General features: G+C 37.1%; 1 protein-coding gene across 1 annotated transcript in view; it reads right to left on the bottom strand.

Moving 5' to 3' along the window:
- The window catches only part of LOC145778122 (complement factor B-like), a 104,174-nt gene that overhangs the window by 90,566 nt on the left and 1,503 nt on the right, over window positions 1-12,105 (bottom strand). The window contains exon 3 of the mRNA XM_082589538.1: window positions 2,761-2,864. Within this exon, the coding sequence (XP_082445664.1) occupies window positions 2,761-2,864 (104 nt within the window). The remainder of the gene's footprint in view (window positions 1-2,760; window positions 2,865-12,105) is intronic.

Below are 12,105 nucleotides of genomic sequence, written 5' to 3' on the forward strand. Positions count from 1 at the left end.
TTTTCCCATTTACATAACTGTATCGTTTTGATTTGGTCTACAAAATATATGAAATTATCTGATCATAGTCTACTGAAAAGTTTGGGTGTTCATCAGGACAATTATCGTTTCTAGCACTAGTTGCAATGTTCATCTGATGAAATTGAAAGTAAAATTAACAACAAACAATATGGTTTATTGCTTCACTGACGTTTCGCGCACCATGACAATGCGCATCCTCAGAGCGATAAACATACAAAATAAAATTTTACCGGGTTATATACTGCAGTGCGATTGAAGGCAAGAAAAAATAAAACACGCAATATTTTAAAAATTTGGCCAATGATGTGTGAGCGGTTACTTTCCACGTTAAATTACGTAAAAACTTCCAACAATAAACATAAAAATTCGAAGCAGTGACGACCAACGGAAAAAAGTGCGATTGAAGGCAAGAGAATTAGAACACAATGTTTTAAAGATTGGCTAATGATGTGTGGTTACTTTCCACGTTAAATTACGTAAAAAACTTCCAACAATAAACATAAATTCGAAGCGTAGAAAGCCACTAGAAATTCGAGACGAAATTAAATTACAAGAACGTTTCCAACTGTGTTTAAGTAGGCTTGAAGTCTGCATGTCGAGACAATAATGATTTATAAGGTTTTGGTAAAAGGTTTCCGTCGTTCCGGTTGAGTACACATGATTTGCATGAGGAAGAATTATCTGCCAAGATTATAAACAAAGAACCAATAGTTATAGATTTAATCCAGGAAGCAGAAAGTAACAATTCTATTGAAAATTGTGTGTCAATTGATCCGGTAGAAATTACAACTATAACAACTGTTACAATATCAGAAGGTCCTCACCAGCCGATTTTAAGTTTGTATGACAAAAAGAAATGCACTTGGTCTATATAGGTCTAATTTTAACCAGTAGCCTACCTTATATTTTTTATACAGAATATTTAAGTGGGGTTGTTTTTTATTTGTGGTGTGTAAAACAATATTTGTTACTCCTACCTACCATGCCAAAGTGCAGAAACATCAAGCAATGCACAAGCAAGGTATCTTCAAAGATGAATTCAGTTGTTCTGTCTTGATTACTTTGGTAAGAAATTCTAGCTAGCTGGTGATCTTATTATGTTAGTTATTCACTGTTATCATGCACCGCATACATTATATTTGGGCAATTTCTATAAAAGCGTGCAGATTTGGGCAAATTTACGTTCTGCCCCCCCAAATTGTTTGGTCTCGTACGGCTATGACACTGCGTCACAAAAAAATATGGCATGTCGGTAACTGAGATACCAATATCCATTCCAGACGTAGTTTTTGGGCGCTAATTCCGAATCTGAAAGCTGAATCTGAATCCCCCCAAAGAATCCCCTCAAAGTTGTTTGGTCTCGTACGGCTATAATGTACATATCTGAAATGATGGATAATGTACAGTACATCTCTAGGATGATGGATAAGGTACACCTCTGAGATGATGAATAATGTACATGTCTAGGATGATGGATAAGGTACACCTCTGAGATGATGAATAATGTACATGTCTAGGATGATGGATAAGGTACACCTCTGAGATGAAGGATAATGTACATCTCTGAGATGATGAATGATGTACATCTCTGAGATGATGAATGATGTACATATCTGAGATGATGGATAATCTACATCTCTGAGATGATGAATGATGTACATCTTTAGGATGATGGATAATGTACATCTCTGAGATGATGAATGATATACATCTCTGAGATGATGAATGATGTATATCTCTGAGATGATGGATAATCTACATCTCTGAGATGATGAATGATGTACATCTTTAGGATGATGGATAATGTACATCTCTGAGATGATGGATAATGTACATATCTGAGATGATGGATAATGTACATATCTGAGATGATGAATGATGTACATATCTGAGATGATGGATAATGTACATATCTGAGATGGTGGATAATGTACATACCTGAGATGGTGGATATGTACATCTCTGAGATGATGCATGATGTACATATCTGAGATGATGGATAACGTACATATCTGAGATGATGGATAATGTACATATCTGAGATGATGGATAATGTACATATCTGAGATGGTGGATAATGTACATATCTGAGATGGTGGATATGTACATCTCTGAGATGATGCATGATGTACATATCTGAGATGATGGATAACGTACATATCTGAGATGATGGATAATGTACATATCTGAGATGATGGATAATGTACATATCTGAGATGATGAATGATGTACATATCTGAGATGATGGATAATGTACATCTCTGAGATGATGAATGATGTACATATCTGAGATGATGGATAATGTACATATCTGAGATGGTGGATAATGTACATATCTGAGATGGTGGATAATGTACATCTCTGAGATGATGAATGATGTACATACCTGAGATGATGGATAATGTACATATTTGGAATGATGGATAAGGTACATCTCTAAGATGATTGGCAAAGTGCACTTTTAGAATGTAGGATGATATACATTCCTGTTATGAAGCATGATGCGCCTTTCAGGGGTGTAAGATAATGTAGGCTACAATTTTTTGGTAAAAAAAAATATAAATTCAGTTTGGAGCCTTCAACGGCCAAGACGTGATTGGAAAAACAGAAACCAAACCCCACTTCCTGACGCAAACATTATCATCCGTGACCATGGTGACAAGTTGTTTTTATGCAACCCGTTTGCTAACTTGTCACAAACGGTGAATTTAGATCGCATCACTATGATCCTCCACTTACCTTCCTTTTCGTTTCCTTTAGCAAAATTCCAATCACAAAGAAAACTCAGAATAAAAAAATAAAGCAGGAAGTTTAACTTTGCCATCATTGTCTTGGAGCAACAACTATACAAAACGAAAATGTTCAAATGTTAATGATTTAGTTCATGGTATCAAGCACAATAAAAAGCCAGCAGCTGTTAAAGCAGTAAGTAAGCAACACCGACTGTCTCTGTTGATATTTTATACATTTTTCATATCGTCAGACTAATAAAATAATGGCGTAACTCATTTTTTCTTGTTTTGAGATAATCGAAAAAAACTGTCTACACGGTTGTTTTTATCATATTTATTGTACAGTTAAACGAAAATAGCATGTCGATGCAAGTACAATGAGAATGTATACTTTGATTTGTTTCATTTTGCATCCCATAATGGGCTGGCATGACTTAGGCCATTTTCTGAATGCACAGACATGACTTAGGCCATTTGATATTTTGACTTTATCAATATAAGTTTTTTAACGGTGACATAATAACAGTGATAATACGACAAGAATTAACAGGAAAATCCCTAATAGCAAATCCAATCTAACGATAGGAGTTATATTTCATGCTAGACTGCATATTTCGCCCAAAAAAAGTTCACAGTTGGCAAGACAAGCTGAATAAATTATCAGTAATGAGGCAAATTATCAAAAAAGGAGTGGCACAATGTTGGCATAACATGTTTCATAGATTGGAGATCATTGTATTTCCTCAATTTGATTGGAAGATCGCTTGAAAAAATAGGAATCCATGTAGTGTCGTCTAAGTTTGTTTGTAACCGCTGTGGAAGATCCTCCCATTGTGCAGCCTCACATAATGGGACCTTGTACAATGACTTAATTTCCACTGCTTTCATGATTTCGGCCTCTAAGATCATGAACCTTGAGTTCTTCACCTTCTTTCCAGGCCTGATACTCAACAAGCATCATCCATCGATTTTCATAAAATTACTGTGTTGCATCCTCTGTACATTGTTGGGATGCGGTCTGATCTTGGCATTCTGGATGATAATTTCGTAATCGCTCGTCGTAAAAATGTTGTTTACCAATTTTCGCTCGATAGTACTATGTGCTTGCTATCGCACTCCATTTGAGTGAGACCAGCCACGAGGTCCTTCTGAGTAATAGTGATGTCATGCTTCCATGCAAGGGCACAGTAGGCACTAGAGACATTAGAGTTTCTATTTTGACATCCACACTAGGGTGGCTCGCTTTTGAACTTTTTTTTTTAATTCTCTCGGGGTAGTGGGGAAATGGTGCCAATGAGTGAGAAAACGCTTATGACAAAATTTGAGATTTGTAAAAAATTGTCTTCAGCCTCCTCATGGGGCCCAAAAATCGATAAATGGGGTCAAAAACGCAAATTTTTTTTTAAATATTTTTAGTTTGGGTAGATACAATATTGTTTAGATATATCTAATTAACCTAAGAAAAAAAATTGGCGTTATTTGAACTATTCCTTCAGCTTCCTCACAGCTTCTGAAAATTTCCATTTTGCTGAAAATTTCGCATTTTTGTGGGTGGTTACATGATACATAATTGCGTTAGACATTTTGCCAGCTATAAAACGTCATTGTATTTCTCTTTATAGTCCTGCCCTGAGCTGTTGCGTCATTTTTTAATGAAATTGGGTTAATTTGGTAGGAAAAAGTGACGTCTTTTATTTGAATTTACGTCACTGACGAAGTTTGTAGTTGTGTAACCACAAACAAAAATGCAAAATTTTCAGCAAAATAGAAATTTTCAGAAGCTGTGAGGAAGCTGAAGGAATAGTTCAAATGACTTCAATTTTTTTTTTATAGGTTAATTAGATATATCTAAACAATATTGTATCTACCCAAACTAAAAATATTTAAAAAAAATTTGCGTTTTTGACCCCATTTTTCGATTTTTGGGCCCCATGAGGAGGCTGAAGACAATTTTTTACAAATCTCAAATTTTGTCATGAGCGTTTTCTCACTCATTGGCACCATTTCCCCACTACCCCGAGAGAATTTTTAAAAAAAGTTCAAAAACGAGCCACCCTAATCCACACCCATTACTCCAAATAACTATCTCCTCCAGACCGGGGCTTCCACAAATTACTTATTCGAAATGATTAAACTGCAAGAAAGCGAATACTTCACAGCGAAAACCACTTTCTGTTTCATTCCAAATAGAGCAATAGGCATCTTTTGATTCAAGATTGAATAGTGTAAAATTGTGTACCTGCAGCTTGGTTTTATAATACGTACTGCTTGCCTTAGTTTTAGGACACAGAAGTATAGCCTGTAAATCCATTGTCCATATGGATTTTACTGTGCTTGCGGACGCTTTTGTCTTTGTCTTCTCATCTCAAGCTTCATTCTTCAACTTGATATGGTCATCGTATTGTTCATTGGTAATAATACTGTATTTGAATGAAACACACATGTCGCACTGACCCTTACTTGGTATGAACAGAGCACCCGGCAGCCCGTTGCAACCAGTTCCCCTGAAGCTGCACGTTTCGATGTTGTTGGGCCGCAGTGGACATGGAGCTGGCCAAGAGTGTGTGCGTAGCCCTCGCGTAGTTACGACCACCGTAAATAAGGCCTAAGTTGTTTCAATTTGGACCTGGACCAAACAAAGCCCAATGGCGATGATATCACGGTAACGGGGACAGGCGTGGTAGAGTTGGAAGCCTCCAGCCCGGTTTCACATATTGGCGGCGGATCTATGATGATCGTCTCCCAGTGCCTTTTTCCCACGTCTTTTCCATCATAGACTGGGCCTCCAAAGCCACATACGACATCACCATCCAAACTCAATTTGAAGATCAACCAATGCTCGGACACGAGCTGGAGCCGACGATGAAAACGGAGAAGTTCTCATTATGAAATACTTCCCTAAAATAGGCTGTGCTCAATGGTAGTATTCCTGATGATTCAGCAAGCTCTTTAGCTTGTGGATAAGAACTTCAGCTGCATGGAGACATGGGCCCAGGAATGAAACGAGCTGCCACATATCCCTCCCCAGTTTTCAGTTATACCAACACTCTCCATCCCTCCTGGAGCAGACCTCTCAAGATGGGTCATATTGAACTCATATCATATGAGATGGGTCATAATATGACTCATGGGTCATATTGAACAGGATCAGATGTGACGTTGGCTGCACTGGAGCTAATCTGTTTAGGTGGGGGTTGCATAATACGCCGATATGTGTCTGCGGAGCGGCAGAACAAACAATGCAACACATACTCCACGAATGTCCCATCTTACGGCCCCCAAGTGAAATCATTGGTATTCGACAACTGGACCCAACTACCGTATATCATGGCTGCACGATGAGGCATTGCCAATCTAAGCTACTACAAGTCAAACGAGAGAAGAAGAAGAAGCCAGCTCTTTGTATTGCCGATGAAGTTGGGTTATGGTATAGTTCCAAGGTACAAGAATTTCTTCTTTCTGTACATTGTGACCTTTCTACAATAATGGGAATCTACAGTAGGCAAGTCATCGAGAAATTTCGCCAAAAAGTGATTTTCCTCTTTTCCCACTTTGGCACATTTAAGCTACCTACATATAAAAGTCAATTCAAACGTTTTGAAGTCTATGTTTTCCTATGTTCTCCTTCTCCCATCTGTGAAACTCAAGAATGATGGCGAAGAACTCAGCAACGAGCTTATGAAGTCACTAAGTGTGATAATAAGATGAGATTAAATTAGGTACCGTATCCAACAATGGCTTGCTACAAAAACCTGCCATGGGTGCTAGAAGACTCCGAGAAACGGCGCATTGAGAAGATCTGACCTGTATCACAGTGTGAGGTAATAAGTCGCACTACCAGAGTGATAGGAAAATGAAGCTTCTCAAAGGAACAGAGAGAAAACAAATTGATTTAAGTAGGGTGGTTACTTGAAAATAGCCAAGATTACGATACATAGAATAGAAAAAACATAATTATTTTGTGTTGAATTAATCGTCTAGACTTGTGATAAAGTGGAAGCTCTATTTCTGTACAATTGAGATCGTCGTCTTCTGACCATCTGCTCTGTTGGAGGAAAGCTTTACTTCCAGCAAACGATTAAAAAGATCTGTAAAATGGCCTAAGTCATGCGTTTGAGTTAGGCCATTTGACATTTTTACGAAAATACCACTTTCCCGTTAACTTAGGTCTTAGAAAATTATGTGGCAGATGCGCTACATTTTAGGGACCTACAAAACACTAATATCTCAATTTCGTCAAAAAGTGAGTTACGCCATTATTTTATTAGTCTGACGATATGACATATGACTGACGTAGTTTGTCCTACGCAAGATTTTTCTATGACATATGACTGACGTAGTTTGGTCTACGCAGGAGTTTTCATATGACATATGACTGACGTAGTTTGGCCTACGCAAGATTTTTCATATGACATATGACTGACGTAGTTTGGCCTACGCAGGATGTATTGCAATCAATCAACATTAAAACTAGAAACATTTATTTACTTTTGATTACTGTTTTTAAAGTTTGAACATCTAAGCTCCAAGTTCTATTAATGTTTTGATTTTAACGACTCACAACATTTTTGTATCAACTGCATTTTTGGTTAAACACTGGAAAGGCTTAAACTGAGGGTCTCAAACTCAAATTTTCAAACTCAAACGTTCAATAAACAAAATAACACAGTAAGGACGCATTAAGAACGCCAAGTCGCAAAAAATAATGGTACGAAGAAAGAGATAAAAAACATTCCAAACGATAAAACAAAAATAAACAGAACGACTCGAATGTGGAGAGAAAAGTCGTGGAACCGACTCTCAAAAAGGGAGGAAAAATAAAATCCTTGAAGAAATTACGGCACAAGATGTGAATAGGCATTGTGTTTGTGATGTAACAATATGGATTTCTAGCTCGTAAAAAAATGGCTCGACAATAGCGCTTAGAAGTCATATGAAATTTGTTGAGCATTTTCAGATTATTTAAAGCAATTCTAGAGTGAATTTTATCTTATAGCCTATCAAGTGCATAGTGAATAAGAATGAATTTTGATTGTTCTTATTTATTTAATAGTTGAAAAATGCATTGCCAACGAACCAATACGTCCTCGCGGCAGCATTCCGCCGCGGGCCGGGCGCTTGAGACTCTTGGCTTAAACATTGATTAACCTTTGATATGCCAATTGGATAATCTAAATTGAAATGTTTGAACTTTAACGGAAGTTCAAGAAAGCTTCGCTATAAGAAATTAAGTTTTGCATCAAATTGATCAAATCTGACGTTGATGCTATCTCGGTTTACAAAAAAAGTTTTGAAACGTTCATAAACTTTGAAATCATAACATCTGGTTTCACTTCATTCTGACACTAATCGTGTATTGCGAAATTTAATCACAGTATGTTCACTGTTCAGTAGTAGATGGAAGACGAGACGTTGTCAGTTGCTAGACAAAAAGAAATAGGCGTAAAGTTCATTTTACCCTTCGCTTATGGCATGCGTATAGAGTGGTGACCATCTACAAAGTATAGGCAAAGATTGTAACCTGGCTGATCCCATACCACAATGTGGAATTACGTCACTTTCCGTATTTTAATCACGTAGAAGGAAAGCAAAGCAATAACTCTGTTCTCACAAATGAGGCGGAAGTAAGTGACATTGCTCATTATTGTTGACAATACCAGGGGAAGTTTTGCTACATCCACACCGAGAAAACGACCATTTTGTTTGCATTCGTGATCATCAAAAGCTAATAAGACCTTCCGTCGTGGAATTGCGATTTGGTAAACAAGAAGTTAAGAGCTTTTATCTCCAAGTTTTATTGAGTAATCGCACGCATTCTTCATCAAATTTACCCTTTACTACTTGCGCTGGTGTATTGTATACATTATCGGTACCAATTTCGCTCCCATGTCTGTTTCCGAAATAGTCTGGGCAGCAAACGCCGTCTATCCTTGATGCTGGCTTTGTTTTAGAATACACATGGAGGCCAGCATGCTTAGATTTGCAGTTCAAAGTTTTGCTTTGGTGTATTGTGCACAACGTGCGAGTACTTACGTAAGTATAATTATTTGCGCACTTGGACAATTATCTTGGTTTGGTTTGTTTGATTGTAGGGAGTAGGCTTATCCTGTTGTTTTGTGCAGAATATCTTAACCCCTTCAATCACCTTGCAACACTTATGATACAGTTTCTAAAGTTTACAGCTAATTGGCATTTTTGTTCAGGTATGAATCATTGTATACATACATCACAATGTACCATAATAATAATTTATTTCACACCAGTTGGGTGCAATATGTATCATATGTGATTTCTGCGTAATGCAAACTTTGTAGCATTTTCACAAAGAAATAAAAACTGACTTCTTCATCAATGCTTGGCTTTCCAAAGCAAACTACTTTTTTCTCCATTACAAAAAAAAACAAAAAAACAAAAAACAAACAGATTCATGGTTTTGCTTTCCACCAAGCATCACAATGCTTTAGTTGATTCCGAAATCAAAACGCCAGAAATTATTCGCTTCTGCAATTCTATCAGAGGAGAGTAGATACAGTTGACCGAATGTGTGACAATTATTCTGTGTCAAGAGCATGTAAATGGCCTTTGTGTATAGTTTTTCAACCCATAGCAGAGGTAAACGGAGACACTATATATAACGCGGAGATGAGATGTTTATCTTGCGACACCTTTGTCTGCAAAGAACATTCGAAGCTGATGTGTAAAGTGTGACACCTGTGCACAATCTTCTGATCAAAGTTGACCTGGTTTGTTTTAGATCTATTTGTTATTTTTTTGATTTGATATTCGATACAAATAAAGCTTTTTCTATCACTTCAAATAATTTTTTGCGACGTGGTGCCTAACATACAAGGCGAGTTGTTATGATTTTGAGAAAGACGCGAGTTGGGGTTAGAAGAAAATAAATAAAATTTGGAGGGTATAGTTTGATTTGTCGCAATATGGCCAAATGATGGCTACCCTCTACACACTGAAGGTTACTTTCAAGCAGCAACAACCTGCTAATGTGCGTGTTTGTTGTTTCTACTTGTCATTTTATGTGTCTCAAAGGTCAATTCTTTCATCACCTTAGACTGGTTCTGATATCATGGCTGCTTTACTCTGACGTGTCACTGAGCAGCCAGTCATGGATTCGTCTGTGTCACCTCGTTCTTCATTATTGGACTTTCGAAATTCAATAAACTTTTAACGTAACTGATGTGACGCCGGATTGGTCAGTCATCTTTCCTTTGATTAAAATTTTAAGTTGTTAGACAGCTTACTGAATTTTCTTTAAGTGTGTGCCATGGCCATGTGTGCTAAGTTTGACATTTTGTTTCATGAGCTGTGAGTGAAAAAAAAATATTGAATCGAATTCATCAAAAATAATAATCCTGCGTTTTCGTGCTTAGTCTGGCACCACTTCGGTTTCTGCACTGCGGCGTGTCTCTTCACTGCAGTTTAAGCAAAAATCCCCTCCTTATGTTCGTGAGGACCTGAACAAAAAGAATGAAAGGAAAACATAAAAAAAACATTGTAAAAACGCAAGTTTTATAGCATGGTCACTTCCTTCAATTGCTCAGCAAAAACGCTCTATCTGGTTGCCAACATCGTGAAGTTAAAGCAATAGAACTGGATCGACCGAACCAGCATCGTCACAATCGAACCAGCATCGTCACAATCGAACCAGCATCATCACAATTTAGTGCACATCCGATACAAACTTGTTTTTCATGAAGATCAAGAAACTTTCTAGAATTGCAAGATTCGCAATAACCATAGATTGCAATTGAGGCAATTGGCGGGGACATTCTTGTTAGAACAATACGTAGTAGAAGTTGCCACATCGACAAAATATTGTAAATAAGTTATTGCCACTTTCGCCATCCGATCAAAGATATCTGTAAAGTCTAAGCCTTCCATTGTTGCCCGAAATGAAGAAATTCTATCTTCATTGTAAAGTTCAAAAGTTGACTTGGATTAGACTCGATAAATGTTTATATATTTTTTTTTCATAAAATAATTTGAAGAATTTTGTTGTGACATGAAATTATGTTGAATTGACCTCAGTCAGTGCCATACTATGAATTTTGACTATGGCTGCCAAAATTAATTTAAAGTTGGTTGCAACATTTTCAATTTGCTCAGCTGCAGAGTTTAACTTTTGCATGTATATTGCTATTTGCACTGGTAAAGAGCACCGGAAATAGTGCAGAAAACCAACTGGAAAAATGTTTACCTAGAAAATAAATGTAATTTGCTACAATCAGTGTCGTGGTCTGTCCTTGGCTTTAAATTAATATCATTAAGTTTGATTGCACCGATTTCATTTGGTAAAAGCAATGCAAGCATCTAAAATAAAATACTTTTCAGTGAAACAAACCCAAGTGTTAATAGCTTGTAAACATTGAAACAACTTTGGTACATGGTCAAGTGCTTTCGACATTCAGATGCTCTAACATGAAATAGTTTCAATTCGAAACATAACCAAAACAAAGGAAATTTAAATGAAAATAAGAACAAATTACCGAAACATTTCTAAAACTTCGCGCAACCGCATAAATCTGACTGTTGACTCTGCAATGCAAAAAAAAAGTTTTTCAATGCTTCGATAATAATCCTCAGATTGTTGACGGTTGACTCGCCGAGATAAGTGGGTAGCACCTGTCACAATTCTAGTGTGAGTGATATAAGTGAGTGGCAGCTGTCATAAGTCTAGTGTGAGTGATATAAGTGAGTGGCACCTGTCATAATTCTAGTCTGAGTGATATAAGTAAGTGGCACCTGTCATAAGTCTAGTGTGAGTGATATATCTGTAACAAATCTAGACTAAATTGAAGACCTCACATCATGCGACAGTCGAACTGACTTCTTGCGCCGAGCATTTGCAAGACTGAACAAATTGGCAATTATATTTTAAGAACCACATGACGTCAGCAATACCGGAACTTCACTGGAGCTCCTCAGCGCTCGACGAGTGGTTAACATTTCATGTAATTAATTGCATCGGGATATCAGCGTTTCAAAGCGGATACAAACTAATATTTTGCGTTTAGCTGACGTTATCGGACATGATATCCAAGCATATTTATTCTCGAAGCATCAGCAGATCGACCAAGTTTTGCACAACTTGTTTCCTCAGTTCATGCAGTTTGTTCCATCACAATTACTTGAAATGTATCGAGCCTTAATGTTTATGCAAAAACGTAAGGTAGACGACAAGTGCAAAAAGCAATGAGCGAGGGACGGTTTATACAGTTAGCAACTTTAAATCATTCTAAACCTGAAGTGAAAGCAATTGTAAACAAATGAAGAATTTGTTAGCAAATTTTAACTTGTTTGAATTAAATTAGAAGAAGATTGTAAACTAAAAGAT

Source organism: Aplidium turbinatum, chromosome 1, assembly GCF_918807975.1.
Source record: "Aplidium turbinatum chromosome 1, kaAplTurb1.1, whole genome shotgun sequence".
In the NCBI taxonomy this organism is placed as follows: Eukaryota; Metazoa; Chordata; class Ascidiacea; order Aplousobranchia; family Polyclinidae; genus Aplidium; species Aplidium turbinatum.